The sequence below is a fragment of the Temnothorax americanus genome, unplaced genomic scaffold, assembly GCF_048541705.1.
Source record: "Temnothorax americanus isolate GAGA-0224 unplaced genomic scaffold, ASM4854170v1 Scaffold24, whole genome shotgun sequence".
Lineage (NCBI taxonomy): Eukaryota > Metazoa > Arthropoda > Insecta > Hymenoptera > Formicidae > Temnothorax > Temnothorax americanus.
The window spans coordinates 789,212-810,939 of NW_027509381.1; the positions used below are offsets into that span (position 1 = coordinate 789,212).

At 32.6% G+C, this 21,728-nt stretch overlaps 3 protein-coding genes across 10 annotated transcripts in view; 2 read left to right on the forward strand and 1 right to left on the reverse strand.

Moving 5' to 3' along the window:
* The window catches only part of LOC143898842 (uncharacterized), a 95,213-nt gene that overhangs the window by 71,020 nt on the left and 2,465 nt on the right, over positions 1-21,728 (reverse strand). For 2 of the 3 annotated variants that reach the window (XM_077408610.1, XM_077408608.1), the window contains one exon: positions 17,037-17,096. The gene's annotated coding sequence lies outside the window, so the exon portion shown is untranslated. Of the gene's footprint in view, positions 1-17,036; positions 17,097-20,997; positions 21,588-21,728 lie in introns of those variants that run through there. The other variant, XM_077408611.1, reaches the window with a different exon arrangement.
* Positions 585-17,811, forward strand: LOC143898841 (prestin). 6 transcript variants are annotated; one of them, XM_077408603.1, is made up of 15 exons: positions 595-899; positions 1,964-1,991; positions 6,711-6,824; positions 8,984-9,145; positions 9,513-9,623; positions 9,859-10,034; positions 10,690-10,857; positions 11,937-12,041; positions 12,168-12,301; positions 12,481-12,643; positions 13,195-13,371; positions 13,465-13,737; positions 14,004-14,177; positions 14,337-14,463; positions 15,041-17,811. In XM_077408603.1, exons 1-15 carry the CDS (start codon positions 852-854, stop codon positions 15,217-15,219), a joined length of 2,139 nt encoding a protein of 712 aa, XP_077264729.1. In that variant the 5' UTR covers positions 595-851; the 3' UTR covers positions 15,220-17,811. The 6 variants fall into 6 exon arrangements, 5 of the variants coding, with proteins under 5 accessions (XP_077264729.1, XP_077264733.1, XP_077264732.1 ...); XR_013257309.1 differs by lacking the exon at positions 15,041-17,811 and having other exon boundaries at positions 585-899; positions 13,465-13,750; XM_077408607.1 differs by lacking the exons at positions 595-899; positions 1,964-1,991 and adding an exon at positions 2,546-2,998.
* On the forward strand, positions 18,585-20,641 carry Spase12 (Signal peptidase complex subunit Spase12). The gene is made up of 3 exons (XM_077408621.1): positions 18,585-18,743; positions 19,646-19,705; positions 19,780-20,641. Exons 1-3 carry the CDS (start codon positions 18,699-18,701, stop codon positions 19,960-19,962), a joined length of 288 nt encoding a protein of 95 aa, XP_077264747.1. The 5' UTR covers positions 18,585-18,698; the 3' UTR covers positions 19,963-20,641.

A 21,728-nucleotide genomic window follows, 5' to 3' on the forward strand; every position in this document is an offset into this window, starting at 1 on the left:
TCGGAGGCGCCGTGGAATTTAACGCGGCTGATAAAAACGGCAAACAAGTAGGCACAAATAAATCGCATCGCTGGCGAAATGAGGCGGCGCCGCTGTGCTTATATGTACGTAAACGCGATAAAAAGCTACTGAATACAGCGCGGCATTATGCCGCAAATAAACCGTTTCGGATAACAGTTGCTAATTAGACGAATAAAAGTGTATCGCGTCACTTGCCGCAACAATTTTTTCATTACACGTTTTGCATATTTAGCGCACAACGATATAGGATATCAAATGTACAGGATGTTAAAATAAGATTTCTAGAGCATTATTGCGTACATTTATTTGTTCATTTTTATCTAAATCACATCTTTTTTTACCGTTTTTCTATTATTTTGTGTATCTGATGGCAATAGGAAAAAAACATTAAGATAACAATAATTATTTAACATGTAATTAAACGCTTGCCACAGAAATAATGCAATAGCGAATGTTTCGAACAAAATGTTTGTTAGTAAGAGAATCGAGAATTAATCTCGTGCCCGCTCATATGTTTTCTTTAAATTATCTCTTTCAACGAATGTACGGAATGCGCGCCTATTATTCGCAGTCTGTGTGCGAACAGGGACAGATTGACGAGAAGAATTTATGTTTACTAGCTGAGAAAGTTCAAGTAGGACAGTGCCACCCGACGATTGTGTTGTTCATAAATCACATTGGCGCTGGAAAAGTCGAGATCGAATAGCAAATTTTGAGTGCTACTCTCATCGTTAACGCCCTAAAAAGATACAGACGATTTTTGTCAACGTTAAAAAAGTATTATCACGTTGCTATACATAATAAGTTGTGCACCTATACACAACAGCCAAATGGGAATTTCTAGGGACAGTGTCAAGGCAATCAGCGAGGAAAATCTGGTACGTAATACCCAAGAGAGAATAAAGAATTTGATGTAAAAGTTTTAGGGTCCTCCAAAAATGCGTTCGCAAAAAATGTATTATATTTTTCAAGTGACATAATTATACATATATATGCGAATAACTACAGTTTTGAACCAAAATACTTTTAAATTCCGATTCTGCTCTTAGAAAAATGTATTTAAAAAATATACATTTTTAAAATCTCGGTCAATTCTAAAACGAAAAAATACTCTTTTAAAATACTTTCTTTGGTGAGTCTTTCATCCAAATATATTTCAGCAGTGATAATAATATAGTGTCGATATTGTTCAAACTATTACCGATGTTTAATACTTTGCTTACGCAATTGCCGGAACGGAATTTTTCAATCAGGTTTTTGTTCCGAAGCGAGATTTATATTTTAGCTTGACACGACATTTTCTGTTCAGTGAAATTACAACATTCCGTTCCTCAAATTTATTGTTGATACTAATATATAACAATTCAGATAAACAAAATAAATTCATTATATACTCCGGTTTGAATCTTTAATAAAGAAATATAAATATAAATATAAATACGGGCACATTTGAGCATATTCCATCTTTATAGGTATATAGCATTAAATGCGGCCTTCTGATTCTAAACAATATTTGCCTATTACAAAGAGTGCGTTCAATATTATCATAACCTAGGAATTACACGGCCTTATAGAGTCCTAAATTTAAGATGTGAATACGAGTCAAAGTACATATGTAGATCGCCTTTATGTACTCATATAATGATCAAACACGCAGCGATCTATTCGTTTGCATCATCAAAACATGATGATATCATAACGATATTCAGTTCAAGTACACGCGAACTTCAAATTTAGTTTATTGCAAAGAGCTCGATGAAAATAGATAATCTCTATTTGTATAAGATTTTACTAATTTGCTCTTCTGTTTATAAATAATTTACAAATAATTTAAAATAATATAAAAAATATTAAATTAGTAAATTGACCGTACACATATGTGTATTTATGTCACGATCATGTATATAACGGCTCTCATTACCCCGAAACCTTCTTCTTTCAGCTGGGATGCACCACGGCAGACAGAGAAGGTACGTTCCGCTTGATACTTCGCCATGACATAGATATTGAGAAAATTAACGCCTTAACTAATTGCCACAATATATTTCGTAAGCATATAGAAAAAAGAAAAGGTAACGCTTTTTTGCGTTAAAGATAATAAGTACATATATATAAATGCGTTATCGTTCAATAAATGGATACTTTTCAAAAAATATGCATTATATTTAAATGCTGATTGCGGTTTAGATATAGAAATCTGATTAAAATTACATTATGATACATAATTGAATTTGTTTTATCGTTAAACAACACAATGCTAAGAAACGTTTTAGAAGAAAATGTTTGAAACGAAATAAATAACATTTTTGTGAAGTAATCCATCTATTGTGTATATAAAATAAGCTACTTCACAACTATCTAAAAAAAAAGTACTTAAGCAAACGTAAACACATTAATTAAGGCGTTAATGACATTATTTAATATACTTTAAGACGCGTATTTCAATGAAGTCGACTCCCTCCTTGTCTGACTGTTGTCGCAATCGATGTTTTCTCGTGATCTCTCAAGATCAAGAGAAATCTGACCGATATTCATTGTTCCGAGAGGAGCAATGGGAACGCCTCCGTCGCTGATTAGAATCGTAGATCTCAGCGTTAAAGATCGCTGACGCGGTCCGAAATTCTCTCGAAATTTTGTGGCGCCGATCACGGGAGTCGAATTTCTGAGGGCAACGAGTAAACGTGTGGCTCCGAGACCAGTGCCTATCTAAGGTCGACCTGTTAATGCATAATCGAAACGATCTTACGAAGACGAAAAACGCGAGGAGATCCAGTCGTTGCGTTTGAACGGACATGAGTCAGTGAAATTCTCTGAACTGACGATAAAAGAGCATATTATTGCGTTCGCGGCGATAGTTTTCGTGCACACTTTTCTCTTCTTCCCTCTTCGGTTTTGATGCTCATCAATACACCGAATATCTTCTAATCAAGATCAAATATTAAGAAGGAAAATCGTTGTACTGCGTAAGAATATACAGGTATGAAGGAAAATTATTTTGATTCTCTCACATACAAATACGCACAAGCAATTAACATAATGGAAAGCTTTCAGTGTCAGATGAAGCGATTTTTTTAAGAATATGAGACACGGAAAGAATGGTTTTGCTAAAAAATCTAAAAATTTAGCTAGATACAGATCTGAAAAGAATTTTGCTGAACCATCAAAATAATGATGTAGAACACTCAAACTGATTGCTATAAAATGTCAAAATTTTTTACAGCATTATCATCATACTTCAACGACCTACTGTAATTATTTTGATGGTGCAACAAAATTATTTTCAGATCTGTATCTGGCTAAATTTTTAACTACTTTAACAAAATCTTTCCGTACGTGTACGATTAATTGATAAATAGTCATATCGTAAAAATATTGCCTTAAATTTCTTTGAATATTTATACACTCAAAAAAATATATTTATAGATTTATCAATATTCAAAGTCTTCATTATTCATTATTCGCGGATAAGTTGTACTCAGAATTGTGTATATGATGCAGTAATTGTGTATTACTTACGATATGACACAATAACCATAAAAGAGACAGTGACACGTGAGCAATATGACGATGTAATCTTAATCGATCATTATATCAATCGTCATTTTACTGTGAAAGTACACGCGTGTAATTTAGTAGCGGAGAGGAAGATTTAAATAACATCGGCGAATGAACGCTGAACTCGTTCGTTATCATCGGCACTGATGTAACCAGTCGCGGTAAAATGTTACTGGCTGGCAATGTGTCGCACTATCTACGCAATTCGCTCTCCCGCGACATGTGATATCACGCTACGGATCCAAAGAGAGTAGACACGTCACGCAGCAAAACGAATCTTTTAAATTCGTCGTGTCTCGCACGAAGGATCTGCGACTGGCGCACGTGTGTCGCGGAAAGAAGCCGCACGTTGCATTATGCGCTCGTTTATCACCGCGTACAATTGCGGTTCGCGGAACCACGCGTGCGTTCGAATAATTATCGAACCGGCGATTGGCGTGAGTACACAACGGAATTCAACTAACCGAACTACTACTTCGACCATTCGTATTCCTTCCCAGACAGCACACGATATATCCTATGAATGCCATTTCATGTCCGGAATGCCCATGGACGTTATATGGATATATATAGAATATTGGTGCTATTGGGATTTTATCTTATTTGTCGTTATGGTGAAAGTTATCAATCGTATGTGCTACGATCAATAATTATCAAATTGGTGTGTGACAATGTGAATCTGTAAGAATTATTTGAATGTGCATTTGAGAACTTTATACTTAAAGAATTATTGATATTTAAATATTTAATTATTCAATTTTACGTGCTCCATTTTGCAGAGAATCGCCATTGTACATTTATTAATTTCTCAAAATTATATATTCTTTAATTTATTATTTTTAAATATCAGAATTCAAGTATCGCGATTACAACAAGTTTATTATTCTTCAGAAGAGGATAAAGGATAAAGGAATAAAGGATAATAAACTGTTGTAATTGAGATACTTGAATCTTAAGAAAATAGGGCCGTCGATGCAAAAACGTTTTTAATCAACTTTAACTTCTTCGATCACTTATATATACATTGTATGTCGCTAAAGACATACTCAATAGGGGTATTCAAATAAGAGTTAAAGTTTAACGGTTTGACAGGTTATGTCGGGTTATGCCAAATACATAATAAGTGACTCATTAACCTATCACATTAATCTTTGGGTTAAAAGTTTAAAAATTAACTTTTTACCCGACTTTAACCCGACATAACCTGTCAAACCGTTAAATTCTAACTTATTTAAATATCCCTAATGTCATAATAACATTCTCTGATCAGGCCTTTCCTTCTGCTACTGTATATACACAGCGTCATTTGATGAGGCGTATCTCTATATTGATGTAATATCAATCGTATCGTTGCGATTCGCTTATCTATTATCTCAAAGACCAATTAGCGACGCTCGACAGTACCCCAATAAGAAATGTATAAAAGTCTTATAAAAGTAAGCCGTGCGCGTATCAGGTGACACATCAGCCGCGTATTATGCCCATTAAAAATTATCACCTTAGAAAATATTGAATTAGAATATCGGCCAATTACCAGCATCTACGAGTATCGTTGCAAGCATGCGCTTAGTTATCAGATCTTCTTAGTCCGTGAAAGACTAGTCTCGTGCTTATCACATCGCGAGTATAGAGACGCGAATACTCATCGAGTCCCGAGATACCGTGAGATAGACGTTTTCGCGATGTCAACAGGTAGTTTGTGATCGAAATAGTAAGAATTCTGACACCATCGGATAATCAATTTGATCGCAACAATGATTATTGTCAACTATTATCTCTATTAGAATGCCGCTTTGTTGAGTTAATCGTAAACAAGCAGACTTACACTCATTGTCAGATTTCAATTTGTCTGTCTTTGAACGCGTATATATGATTTAGCATAAAAATTAATGATTCTCAAAAGTTACTGCTATTACATTTAAATTTGACTAAAATTAAATTAAATTTTCTCTTAAAAATAATTTAACACAATTTGATTAAAATGATGGCAGATTTTCTATATATATACATATAGATATATATATATATTTTAATCTCGGATTTATTCGAATAGTATTCAGAAAAATGATAGATAATTATTTATTTTACGAAGAAACTCGTTTTCAACATTATATTGTCAACATTAAATATTAATAATTCGTAGTAATATCATAAATTTAATAAATTAATATATTTATCAATTTTTTCATAATTATTAACATTTATGTATTTTTTATATATTATTTTTTCATTTCTATTCTCTGCGCATTCATCTTTTGAATCAACGCGATCCATACTTGGCAATTTAATTTTTCCGAAAACAGTTGCTCCAAATATTTACCGTTATAACTTATCGAGCGATCGAATCAAACAATCCCGTCATATCACTCAACTGCATTATCGTTTACTCGATCAAGTTCTTCTGACAGCGCCAGCCATACGAACCTAATCTCCTTATAATACTCGTTTCGGTTTACATCAAGCAAACAAAATTTGCTTACGCACACCTTAACCTGATGGAAAATTCGCAAGATTGATAAATTGCACTTGCTATATGTATGAGCCTTTCTGGAAATTACATCCCGTCTCATTTCGATGAAATACGCATCATTCATTAAGCACAATATATTAAGCACACTTGACACACACTTGGCACACTCAACATGCATAAATACGTTGCATGTATAAAAACAGATGCTTTCCATTTAACTCGTAACCTGGATCATATTCTAGCTTTTCTGACATCATATAGTATCATGATAGTTCTGCTATCAGTTATCCAGAATTTTTTTATAAATTCAATTTTGCAAACTAATTCCTTATTTTATACACCGTTTCTTGTATCAAAATATCAAAAATTTGTGTCTTCGAATACAGTACCTACATCTTCATCTGCTATTGCATTTTAGTGCTATGAGAAAAAATACTATACACGTATGTGTTTGTTGTTTGACTGAAAAGCCACGTTCCACGTTACGAGCTAAATCGAAGCTTTTTCAAATCGGACACGTTGTCTGATGATAATGATGAACGATAAACACAATAATTTATTCATTAACATCTGCGGAAAATGCGTGATAATGCGCGCACATATGCGACACGCGGGCGCGCGCGCACGCAGAGTGTGATCTCACCCAATTGTTGCTCATTCGCAGACTACTTGAGCGACGATATGTCGACGACTGCCCCGGAATTGATGGTCAGACGACCGGTCTACCAGCAGGACGAGCTTAATCACTTGTGCAAATACGTAAAGCCCAAGAGAATTCGTAAGTGTCAAGGTCTATTCACGTGAGTATGTATACACGGCACGCGCGGATAGATCGCTTATTTTCCTTTCACCGCGCGCTTGCCGTTTACTCCGAGTTTTCGACACACCGCGTGTTTTTACGGGAGACCGCTTCTCCACGTGACAATCTGCTCGAAACATTGGCCGCAACATTTTACGTCAATAGTATAGAACCGGTTGAAGTTTATAAATCGGTTGAAAGATAACGCAATAGGATTTCACCGAAGGCCATTGCCCTCTTCGATAAACTAAACGATTCCGAATCTGCGTGAGAAAACTAAGAGTTTAAACTTGTGGAATTAAATCCGTATAATTTTATTAAATTGTAATACTTTTTGATAATAAACTCAAATATGTTTTAAAAGATCTAAAAAAATACGAGAAACAGATTACATCAAATGCCATCTATCGGATACTTTGAGATGCAATATTCTGATCTGATCATATATAATCTTATATGACTATATCATTTCATATACGATTATATTATTTTCAGTTTAAATTATAAGGTATGTTTGCAAAATAATACGATTAATATATATTTGTTTATATATAAGAACTATAATATATATTATATAACAGTTTTTTTCACGAATTATATATATATATATTACTGGTAATTTTACTGTTTACGAAAATATTTAATAAAAATATGTCAATCTAAAAAAGATTGTTTTTTGAGTTTTTAATGTCAATATGTTCAGAGTGTTCTAAAACGTCGAAATATTGCATTAAAAATTGTGCCAATTAGAAATTTGCACTTGGCTTCCTCATAGAGGAAGTGATGTCTTAAGATGCTAATACGGCCCTCTGATTGACTGATGACGCTTTAAGACTATACTTAAAACGATCTTGGATATAAGACCCGACTATGAATACCGGCCTTAAAGAATTATATATGAAATAGAAATAGAAAAGACTGAAGAATATAATAAATAGTAAGTTTGGCTGTTTTTTTTAACAGAAATCGGTAACCCCTTTATTATTAACAATTTTGATTAATTCTATTATATTCTTTAGTCTTTTCTACCCCTATTTCATATATAATTCGTTAAGATTTGGTTGATCAGTTCGAGAGTTATAGAAATTTCTATAAATTTGGCACAGACATACATACATACATACATACATACATACACACATACCGACATTTTTTTTAATGCAATATTTCGACGTTTTAGAACACTCTGAACATATTGACATTAAAAACTCAAAAAAACAATCTTTTCTTCGGTTTCTTCTACCCCTATTTCATATATAATTCATTACATTTGGTTAATTAGATTTAGTTTTATATGCGATCAAAGGTCCATATACGAAGTTTATGAAAACAAAGCTTCCTCTATATGAGGAAGCAATAATGTTCTCTTAAAGTCTATTTTAAATAAAAAAGATAAATTTTTGATATTTCTTTTTATATATTGTTGAAATTTTTACAAGACAAATATACCAGGTACTGAAAATCTTATACATTTCGGAATAATATATTTCGATTGCTTTTTTCATTGTTTGTTTTATTTAAACATAGCATCAAAGTTATTTAAGAAAAGACTTAAATGTCTGATAAAATACTCTCATTAAACGAAGAAAAAATAGCTAATATTAAACATAGATCGAAAAATTAATCAGATTGAGATAGAAGCGATTCTAGTAATATTATGTGCCTTATTTTGCATAAATCGATTCTTCTCGTTATTCTACACATAAAAGTATCAAGGCTAGATCGTCGAAAAGGCCATTACCTTCTTTGGAAAGCTAAATTGTGCCACATGAATAATTTACAAGAAATTTCATATCTCATATGTCAGAAAATGTATTCAGATAAAATATTTCAGAACAAAATATCACGTTAAGTATTCCTTTTCCTGGCAAATCCTTAATTAATTGTAATATTCACTTTCCAATAATAAAAACAATTTTTTGTATACAAAATAATTAGAAAAATCGATTTATGTAAAAATAATTATATGGAATTAATTTTTCAACCATGTCGATTAAAAACTTTTTACTTACAAACAGTTTGTGTGATTACTATTTGCTTCTTAAATCCTTAAACTCTTTTATCAAAACATTTTCTGTATGTGCGTACATCATATATGTATAAAATTATAAATATATAAAATTTATAATTTTTTGTAGTTCGCAATGAGATATCAAAAAGATGCAAGAGTATCAAACCAGTAGCACTTTTAAAGAAAACGATACCTTTGACTGACTGGCTGTTTTCGTATGACTGGAAGAATAATATCTTGGGAGATATTGTTGCTGGAATTACTGTTGCTGTAATGCATATTCCACAAGGTATGTTGCATTGAATTCTGAAAAAAAGGAGAAAGAAGAGAGGAGAGAGAGAGACAGAGAGAGAGAGAGAGAGAGAGAGAGAGAGAGGGAAACAGCTGAATAAATTAGGATTGAAAAGAAATGGCAGAGAATGTTAAATTTTTAATGGAAGAACGGAATATTTTATATAGATTAGTAGATATTCATAGTCTACAATTAGTGAAACAAAATTATTATTACAAAGAAAATTGAATTTCTATAAATGGTACTATTCATGTGACTCACAAAAACGAGTTAAAAATATTAATATTGTCTCCGAAAGGTAGAGTGTTTTCAAGATATTTTAGTCTTTATTATAATGTAATCGATATTATATATTCTCACACAGGTATGGCGTATGCAATACTGGGTAACGTTCCGCCGATTGTTGGCATATACATGGCTTTCTTTCCGGTTTTGGTGTATTTTCTTCTAAGCACATCCAGACACAATTCCATGGGTACGTGTGACAATTGCGTAGATTATATTTTTAAGAAAGGTATTAAAGAGCATATAGAAAAAAGACAACGAAAATGCGGCGCATTAAAATGATATAATCTGTAAGAAGCTAAAGATTTGTCGAAATTAGTGTATAATTATGCACTAACGTTTATTCAGATATTACATTTGGCTGCTGCCGCTCAATTCAGAAAGCCTCGTAATTAAGCAGGATTGCCGCTTTTCTGTTGATTAAGGTACGTTTGCGCTCGTCTGCATGATGACTGGCAAAGTCGTTACGACATACAGTAGCCCTGCAGTTTCGACAAATAACACGTCAGCCGAGAACGGCACCTTAATTTCCGACGTAAACCATCAATATTCGCCAGTGGAAGTTGCAACCGTAGTCACATTCACGGTTGCCGTTATACAGGTAACTACACCGTGTACAATTCATCGCCGTTGAGATGTTTTCTACGAAGATTACAATTCCCTTTGACATATATTTTCCTCCACTTTTAATTTTTTATTCTCTAAATCTCTTTTTTTTATTTTACTTGATCTTAAATAATGCAACAAAATACTGACAGTTTTTATATCTAATCTATAAGACGTATCAACTTTCTTCGTCATTTATAAATTGTATTATTTTTAATTTCTTTTTAAATTAGTATTTAGTGAAAGTTTATATATATTTATAGAAAAATTTCAATTTTATTGCATTTAGTTTTAGATGTAGAAATATTTTTGCGTGCTATTACGTATTTGCTTGCGCTTAGAATTAATAAATTTTAGAATTAATAATTAATAAATTTAGAACTAATAAATGTTAGTTAATTAGTTTTCTTGCGTAAGAAAACTATGCTTAAGTTTTACATTAATTTATTTTTTTAACATTTTATAATTATGAATTTTTTTCCTCCGTATTACATTTTTAAGACAAACCCAATTTACGAAATCATGTATATATACGTGTTTAGCATTTTCCGGTTTGTTCGTTTTAATTATCATCCCCATAGCTGCATATTCGTACAGTACAATTTCGCTCTCTTGACCTCTCGCGGTATCACTCAAAATCTCTCGTCTAGTTAGGAATGTACGTGCTGCGTTTGGGTATAATCTCATCTCTCCTCGCGGACAGTCTCGTGAGTGGATTCACGACGGCAGCGGCGATACACGTATTTACATCACAAATAAAAGATCTCTTTGGACTAAACAACCTACCACAGCGCAACGGTGCATTCAAACTTATTCTCGTGAGTACAGTAACAATTAAGTTTTGTTTGACGCTACAAACATTAGTGCAGTCTTCTCTTTCTGAGACATATCGCTTCCGATATGCTTCACCTTGTTTTTCCTTCTTTTTTTCCTTTCGTCGGCAAACAAAACGTTTGCACATGCCAAATATTTAAGTGGCAAACGCTTCCCATATCCCCGTGCAATCAAATTGTAATTTAAACGTCGAGAAAGTATCACGTAATGTATTGTGAAAATTATGCGCTACTATGCAAAAAGTCAGGGTTAGTATTTGCGTCGCGCTCTATGATAACTCGCTATTTTTGATAGTACAAAAACGGATTAACGAAGATATATGGATTAAAGCAATCCCAAATTATACTTCAAATAAAATCACCTTCGAATTTTCTTATTCTTGAACGTAATCATTACTGCTGGAGGATATCGTAATATAACAAAATGGCATAAAAACAAAGCATGTATTTATGCACATGTATGTATATGCACAAAACATGTTGCTTCGTTGCATTAACTTTCTCACGAGAAGACTAATCGCGCATCGACCGAAGTACTTTCTCAGCAGAAAAGGTATACATATACGTAATAGTTAACGAACAATTTTCTATTACGTATATACCTATGTCGCATACTTCTGTTGCATACTTTTCCGAGTCAGTTACAAATATAAAACTCGAACCGAAGTAGTACAAAATAAGATATATTAACGACGCTTCCACATCCGTTTACTCTAAATACGTCCATGTACTTGTCACTCTATAATATAAACCGCGATCTCTTTCTTATATGACTTCCATTCTGATAATTTATTGAGACCAAAGTAAAATTTTATTTTATTTAAAAATATTAATTTAATATCTTATTTAATTTATATATATATACATACGTAAAGATTGCTATTACTTCAAGAGATAAAAATAATAAATTTAAATAAATTTTTTAAAATTTAACTTTTATAGAATATAGGTTATGTAGAATATACTTAAATTTTCATATACATATATATATATATATATATATATGAAATATATATTTCTTTCGTATCAATTTTTACATTAGCTCTTGCTTTATCTTTTTTCAGACTTACGTAGATATCCTCAACAGTATGAACAATGTCAATATAACGGCTGTGATATTATCTTGCATCACTATCTTATCACTTATTTTCAATAACGAAGTTCTTAAGGTTCGTAATATACGTAATTATGCTTTGCACATACACATGCGTTCCGTACAAAAAAGACACAAGATGCAATTAATTTTGTAAAATTAATTACATCTGCGTCCTAAGAAGAAATAATCTAAATTTCAGCCAAGGGTATCAAAGTTATGTCCTTTTCCAATTCCGATAGAAATGCTTGTGGTGGTAATCGGTACTGTGGTATCGATGCAAATGAATCTTGCGGATACTTATAATGTAATAATAGTTGGCGACATACCAGTAGGGTAAATGTGCTTTTTAAACTAGCGTTTGATTTACTTACACAGCTTGTAGTAAAAAAATTTTATTCGTTATGAAAATATCAGTTTTTTTTATACGACTATTGAAATTAATTTACTAAACTGACTTTGATTAATTTCCTACAAAAAATCTCATATTTGTTATAAAACTACAAAACTTTCAGATTCCCAGTCCCGTCTGTACCACCGTTGTCCCTTATACCCAGCATTTTAGTAGACAGTTTCGTAATTACTATGGTCGCTTATACAATATCAATATCTATGGCATTGATTTTCGCACAAAAAATGGATTATGAGATCGACTCTAATCAAGAATTGGTGGCGCAGGTAAATGCATATTGTGATATTTATCTAGAATTTATCTACAATATAATATTTATAGTAAATACGCTTATATTATCTCTCTAAATCCCATAGAGTGGTTTCGACACTAATATATTAGAATGATTGCGATAGGATCACTCCAAAAGAGAAGATTATCACTCTAATTTGAGTAAATGCGGGCACTCATAAGGTAGGAGTGAATTTTTCGCTCAAATTTTTAGAGCGGCTACTCTACCGGAGTGATACGATCTCACTTTAAAGCTATAGTAAATCACGATTCACTAAAGATCGACTGATAAGTGACTTTAACAGAGTAAAATATTCCACTCAAAATTGTAAAGTGACATAATTCATTCCTATGAACACTGATTTACTGCACTCAAAAAGCGAGCCCCCTTTCACTCAAATAAAGTGCGATTTCACTCCAACTTATAAGCTCAATTTTACTCTTTCTTAAACTTTTAGAGAGATTGTTTTAATATTTATTATTTGTCATTAATGTGTACGACTATATAAGTATATCAATTCTGTACAACAAAACGGAATGTTTACAGGGATTGGGAAACCTTGTTGGCTCTTTTTTCTCCTGCATGCCCATCACGGCCTCGTTATCCAGATCTATGGTTCAGCAAACTGTAGGTGGACATACGCAGTTGGCGAGTTTGATATCATGCGGAATTTTGGTGTGCGTATTGCTGTGGATCGGGCCATTCTTTCAACCTTTGCCACGAGTAATTATTCTTTTTATCGTTTCTACATCTTGTACATATAAACGTGAAACGGTGATCGAAATGCATTATTTAATGCTCGTGGGATGTTGACAGTGTGTTCTAGCAAGTATAATCGTGGTAGCGTTAAAAGGGATGCTGATGAAGGTCACCGAGTTCATGCAATTCTGGAGATTGGACAAGACAGACGCCGCCATTTGGGCTATCACCTTCGTGGTTGTGATTCTTTTCGACATTGAGTACGGATTATTGGTTGGCGTGCTCGTATGCATCGGAAGGTTACTTGTCCTTGCGATGCGACCTTACACGTGTAAGCTCGCTCTAGCACCAGGCACTGAGCTCTACTTGGACACCAAAAGATATAAAGGAGTACGAAGAACTTGTAATTAAAAAAAAAAAAGTTATTTTTTCTTGACATTAATCTATCTTTATTATTACGATGAATTTATCATAAATATTTATTCTCTTGGAAATACGTATATTTTTTAATAAGTTCTACATATTATACAGAGATTTTTTTATATAGAGTTTTATTAAATTCGATAAATCATTTAAATGGCAAATTAAAAACAAAACGAAAACTATTGTTAATGAGGACTATAATCAGAAAATAAATATTTCATAAATATTCTCAGACTGTAGAGATTCCCGGCATCAGAATCTTCCACTATTCCGGTAGTCTGAATTTCGCGTCTAAACAATATTTTCGTGAGGAAGTGTATAAAATTGCAGAGCTAATACCTCAAAAGGAACTAAAAAAACGGCTGCAAGCCGCACGTAATGGCATCGCGGCGGAGGAAATTAAAAAGGTAAATAATGTGCAACTTATACTATTTTAAAACCGTTCGCATAGAAAAATATTCCACTCTACCATGATTGTATATTCATTTAGGATAACTGATTATCTTTATTGCATTTATTTATTTACTATCTTATTTATAAATATTTCGTTGCTCGATCTTTACCAGCTACGCATTCTCATATTGGATTTCACTGCATTGTCACATATCGATCTGGCAGGCGCAAATGTTTTACGAAACATTGTTGATGAATATTGCAGTATAGAAGTGTCTGTTTATATAGCAGGTTGTTTCGGTGAGTATATTTAATCTTCAATATATAAAGTACCTGCATTTCAATGTCTTAATTGACATCTATACGTAAGTTTAATTCATGATGTACACTGAAAAAAAAATATTTAGATCCAAGAAAATATTTATTTATAGATATTGCCAATATACATAATATACATAATATACATACTTAAATTAAGTAAAAATATTTAATTCTAAATATATATATATATATATATATATATATATGTGATTATATTAAGTAAATAAGTTATTGACAATATCTAAATAAATATTTTCTTAGATCTACATATTTTTTTTCAGTGCATGTAACCAGAAAGTAGCATCGACGACATATATTAATTATTATATATAACATTATTTACTCTACACGATTTTTCTACCATCAATTTTTCTTCACCGATCGATTTTTCGATAGAGTTTTAAATGGATCTTACAATCGTCACGTTTATGAATAAGCAAAGAGATTGTTTTTGAAAAATCCATATTCACTGAAACATTAATTAATTTCAATACCCAATAGGAGAAATAAATAATAAATTAATTTTAGTCGTAAATTATCATTATATCCATTGCAGGTCTCATGTACGAAACGATGAGGAAGTTTAATCTGACCGAGCATAACGAGAACCACTCTTTCGCCATGTTCCCCACCGTTGCTGATGCGGTACATTTCGCGCGTTCTCAAAGTGAAGTGCCGTCGACACCCACATGGAGCACTTGCATCCACGATGAGAACTATATCAGTAGACTTTGAAACGACCACGAAATGAAAAGTTGCTTATATACGCAACACCGAAAAGCGCTTCGTCAAATATACTGTAATGTCTATACTGTAATGCTGTGAATATTAAGTGCCTTGTTGCAATTATTTATGCGTTTTGCAATGTTACTTATTTATCTAACGTGATAAAATTTGATGCTATGTGTATGCTACGACGATCGTTCGCTCATTCACGGATAATAATTGTCGTATTTCCGATAATTTAGCGAAATTTCGTATCATTCGCATGACGATATCGTGTTAAATTCAAAGACGATCAGAATAACAAATTATCGGGACAATATTTCCAAATTCTTATTACAATTAGAAATTTATAATGCATATAAAATATACAATGCGATATAAGATCGCGTGCGTACATCATTTGTATGTATACTTATCTTGCATTATTTTATAATCAGATAAAGTTTGCGAGATGGAGAAGATTCGACTTTTTCCTTTCTATATCGTGTGGAACAGAAATTGCACGATGATTAAAAATGTCTTATAGAACGATTAATTGTAAAGCTCACAAAATAGTAAAAAAAAAGGAGGAGAGGATTATATAGTACGATGGGTACAGAACGATGTGTGATACCGAAATATGAAATCTATTTACATCGCAGATGTAAGAAGTTTGAAAATTGATAAGTTTTCCATTTGCACGGATATTTTAACGAGAAAGTCAGTTCAAATGCTCAAATAAGAAACGTCGCAAATAAATATAGACGAATTTTATTATCTCTGATGCAATATCGACGTTTCCAGAAGCTGCTTACAAAAATGATATTTGATATAGATACAAAATATTTTCAATAATATCTCTTGCCGTATATATCGAATCGAATAACAATCTAAGTTCTATTTGTATCTTTAGAGGAAGAATAGCAAAGTTGTAATTTAATTGTTATTAAGTAAGGCGTGTTAAAAATCAATTTTAGCTTTTTTTCATTATGTCACTTATTTATTGTACCTACTTATTGACGTTTTCTTTATTATTTATATGTATGCTATATTATTTATGTGTTGCTTGAGACCAGTTTACTGATATATATATATTTTTTTTCATTATATCAAACAAACGTGAAATGTTTATCAGTTAAAAGTATAGTGAATATCAACCTAATATTAAATGAGAATTTTGTAATAAAATCACGTCAAATGCGTTTATTGCTCAAATAATCGACATGTCAGTCAATTTATTTGGCAGTATATTCAATGACTAAAAATGGTTCAACATTCTATTTCCAATCGCAAACATGCAACATTCACTATTGTTAAGCGCTCAAATTATTATATTACCATAATATCGGTTCCTGATCGTCATATAATCCTCAGTAGTGTTTCATTCATTTACAATTATCAAATATTAAATTATAATAACCATAAGAATTAATTTATATGTGTACAGTGGCAAAGATTTATATACAGTGATATGTGTTATATTTTTCGTGATTATAATATTACAAATAACCAACCAAATCTTAGAATAAATTAAAACATAATAAAAAAAATTCTATATATATATATAATTTTTTTCTACCATATATTCAGTATCAAATAAGAGAGAATTAAAAAAGTTTGTTATCTATTGAAAAGTTAATAGCGAAGTCGTGTTATATATGTTATTATAAGAAGTAATTAATGGAATTTTTAGAAAAAACTTTTTCTCTTTATGGGAAATTAAATAAAAAGATAATAATCTCAAAAAAATATCATTAAACTTTTCAAGCTGTCAAACATTCTTGTCTTTCATCATTTCTTCGTTATATACATAAACATGCAAAATATTTATAAACTGATAAACATACCCCTGCTTGCAGAGAATATCTTCTACGGCATTATATCCATCATCGAAACTCAAGTCGAAACTGCAAAAGATGATTACAACAAATTTAATTATCTGAAATGTATAGTTTTTAAATTATATATTAGTTTATAAAACATTCGTATACAAAGTCCGTAAAAAGAAAAAAAATTAATTTTAATTTATTTTAGTTCTAAATATCACATATATATAATTTTGTTAATTTCAGATTTTTATAAAATTGATGATATAAAAAAATAATAAAATAAGGAAAAAGAGAGAGAGAAGATAGAAATAAAATCGACGATAGGGGAAGTTATTTTGATTTGTCTCAGAAATTTTGCAAATTTACTTTTTATGAGAAACAATTGAGACTCGTCGTTTAATGAGATATATCGCGCGATTGTGACATGAAAGTGGAAGCGATGCTTGCGTTATGCCGAATCGTGAATTTCTATAATAATTTCGTAATTGCATATGCAACGCGACGACACGCTATTTCGATATATGTATTTGGAGAACCGCGCGCCTTGCGTATAACGATTTCCTTTGGATTAGTTGCGAATGCGTCGCGTGAGCGGAAAAACGCGTCGAGCTGCATGACGCATAGTTGAAGTATGTCATCAAACGTCGCGACGATGAGGGAATATCTATGAGTCCCTATCTGCAGGAACGCCGAATATATTATAGAAAGCCAGCGATAAAGCGATAGAACTCGCGCGTGACAACACTTTTGGCATTCGATTACTTAATTGCAATTCGCCAAGATTTCGATAGCGCGCGCCGCATGTACGTTCTCAAAAGTCGTGTCTCATTTTCATCACTAATATCTAGTTAATCTTGTCGTTAATTAGCTGGAATATGACTGATCTTCCTATTAAAGAAAATTCCTCCTATACAGAAAATTTCGTCAAATACAACAAACAAAGATGAATAAACACGTCAAACATTATTCGTTATTACACTGGTTGTTGTAATGTCAAATAATTATACCCAATTTGAATCATTTTTAATCATTCCTATAGATCGCCACTGCTCTTAATCAATATATGTCGTTATAATTTAAAACAATATGTTAATTTAACTAAACCATTAAAGTTAAAATAATACTATTTTGTATTAAAATAATAAATTTTGACACACATGGTAGTTAAAAATAACAAAATGTTATTTAACTTGATGTGTTGGTTTTTAAATTTCATCCTTTAATATTTAATAACAGTGACATAAGACTCGTAATACGTGTACAAAACAATTCAGAGTGTCATAGAAATTACATCAATAAATTTAGGTATGTTAAACATTATATTGACGAAATCAATCAAATTTTAACATAGTTACACGTTTACACGCGCAATCTCAGCTACATCATTCGAGGCGGATGCAACGTAAAAAACCATACATCGCGCTTCTAAACGAGTTGACAGTCCGTTTAGGATCAATTTTAAAATTCGCGCTGCACGTGCGCGCCGCATCTGCGCAATCGACGACGTCAACACCCTATCATCACGTATCACGTGCATCCACGTCGACCACGTCCCGAGTCCCGACTGTCCCGAGTCGACCGAAGTCTCGAATCACTCGAATCGAAGATCGAACGAACTGATCAAAGCAGTTGAAGGGAGCGTCTCAGTCCTCCACCGCTACGTCCGTATATTTGTTCACAATGAATGCGTGGATGCAATACTTCAAATCGATCCCAACGCACATGGTAAGTAATGAGATTCTCGAACGATCACGCCGAAACGGCTATCCGCGACAAGTCCGACGTGCATTCGTTATTTGCGAGGTTAAGATCATCGAGGCACCGTATGTCAACTAATCGGCGCTTCGTCGAAATAATTTTTATTGTAAATAAGTTACATTGTAAATCTTTAACTGAATGTTTTAATTGTACTCTCTAAATCTCATAGAGCGGTTTCGCCACTTATTAATACATTAGAGTGATGCAATAGTCACTCCAAAAAGAGGGGGTTGTTATTCGAATTTGAGTAAATGCGGGCACTCATAAGGTAGGAGTGAATTTTTCACTCAAATTTTTAGAGCGGTTACTCTATCGGAGTGATACGATCTCACTCGAAAGTTATAATGAATCACTAAAGATTGACTGATAAGTGACTCTAAAGCGTCGTCTACAATGGCAGCAGGAGTATACAGTGTAAGACGTAAGCAGTAACTTATTGACTATGGGATTTTTACAATTCAAGAATAATTGACCGTGGTTGGTCAATAGCTTGCTGCTTACGTCTTACTGCGTACTCCTGCTGCCATTGTAGACGACGCTTAACAGAGTGAAAGTTTCCATACAAAATTGTAGAGTGACATAATTCACTCCTATATGAACACTGATCTGCTGCATTCAAATGGAATGCGATTTTATTCCAATTTATAAATCTCAATTTTACTCTTTCTTAGAGTGGCGAATCACTTGAAGTGCATAAGTTTAATTTTTACTTTTCATTACACCTTGCATGTCACTCGTTTTGAATGATATTTCACTGTTTGACTTTTAAAGAGTATATGTACTCCAGTTATTTATAAACTCCTATGCGTTATTTCTACACTCTTCGCGAAATCTTGTACATTCCTTTTTACCCGTGTCATTTGTTTTAGGATTATGACGGCCAAGCCAGAGCTGAGAAACTGTCACGGATCATAATAACGTTATTTGGAGTAAGCTACATTTATCTCGAAATTTTGAAAATACTCATTGATAATTGCGGTACAGTAATTGTGTATTCTTACAGGCGGTTGGCCTAGTCTGGGGATATATCATTCAACAATTTTCGCAGACAATCTATATTCTGGGAGCTGGGTTTGTCATGGCGGCGTTAATCACTGTACCTCCGTGGCCTATGTACCGCCGCAAACCATTGGACTGGCAGAAACCACAGTTCGAAGTTATCACAAAGCTCAAAAAGAAGAAATAATTGCCGGACGTATTTATGATACCTTTAACGAAATCTATATAATAAAATATGCAATCTTCAATGACGCAAATTTGATTGCTGATAGTGCAAATCTAATGAACTGAGCATTTATTTTTATGCAATTATGAGACACAATGTTCTTAATGAATGCATAATGAATGCAAGCGTATATCGGAGCAAGTATGAATGATAGACCTTAAGGTTTCTCTTTTGGTAAGATACACGTATTTATACTTTAATGTCTGTTGGCTGTATAAGTGATTGCAAATAAAAGAATATTAGGGGTATTCAAATAAGTTAAAGTTTAACGGTTTGACAGGTTATGTCGGGTTAAAGTCGGATAAAAAGTTAATTTTTAAACTTTTAACCCAAAAATTAACGTGATAGGTTAATGAGTCACTTATGTATTTTGCATAACCTTAAAGAGTAGCGCGCTCAAAGTTAATTAATTAACTTTTTACTCGACTTTAACCCGACATAACCTGTCAAACCGTTAAACTTTAACTTATTTGAATACCCCTATTGTATATGTATAAAAATAGATTTCTGAACTTAGGTAATGACCTTATAAATAGTAATGAATCAAGAAAACTTTAAGAACCAGTTGATAACATTTTTATGCCGGCTTGATTAATTTTTATGAGAATGAAAATTGTTACTGATACATTATCCAGTGAAATTCTGAAAATTCTGATTTATTTCCCTACATTGTGTAATACTGTATACTCCATTCTTTTTATATAATAAAGTTTCAGCGCTTATTAACTGTAGTAATTAAAACAAAAACGATTAAAGTAATTTGACTATTCAATAAACCTAGTATGTACATGAGCAATACATAAAAAGAAATTTGTAGATACATTTCAATTGAAGAATAGGTAGCTCGACAATCAAAAAGCTGACAGTCTTCTCAAAAGAATAATTTCTTTTGAACAAATATTACCTCATCATGAAATATTCATAAATGATTATCATTTCTATCGCATAATGTAAGTTCGGAAAGTACAAGCCACGTATATATAATCAAATAATTACCCGACGTTATATCGCTTTGGTTTCGCATTACAGGTGGTTACGTAAAGAAGAAAAAAAGGGGGAAAGATTACTCGCCGAGCGTAATCCTTATATACGCTTGCAATAATTTTGCACGGACGATAGCGTTTCCCTTCCGCAACGGAACCACTCTTATATAATCACTCGTTCCAGAAAAGGCATGCAGCAGCCACAGATCACCTCTCGTCGATCAATTACGCGTTCTTCGCGATTACCGCATGCCAGTCGTCTTTGGTCAGATCAGTTGGACGCGTTCCAACGTTGGACTTTCATCGATCGTGCTTGTCCATTTTCTCCCATCGCGAACTGACTGACCGTCATTTCTTTCAAAATCAATCGCGTCTATTACTTTCACGGAACGGCCGGGCCCCGCGCAAAGACGGTAATTGTCGCGGCGCAAAAAATACCGGGATTCAGACATGATGTGGTTAAGTTATAACGTCCGGAGTCCGGAGCTTTCTCTTTCCCTACTTACGCTATTTCTAATCACCAAATAAGTTTACGAATTACAAAAATTTATATAAGCGTCCTACAACTTTAATTTCAAGGACGTCTGATGAACTTCGAGTTAATCTTTTTTTTATTTTTATTTTATTTTATTTTTTTTTGTTAAATATATATTTCAGTAAATCTGTCCATTTTAAGATAATAGACGAATGATCCCAGACAGTATCATCATGTTCAAAATTGAGATAACGTAAGACGTCTTAAAG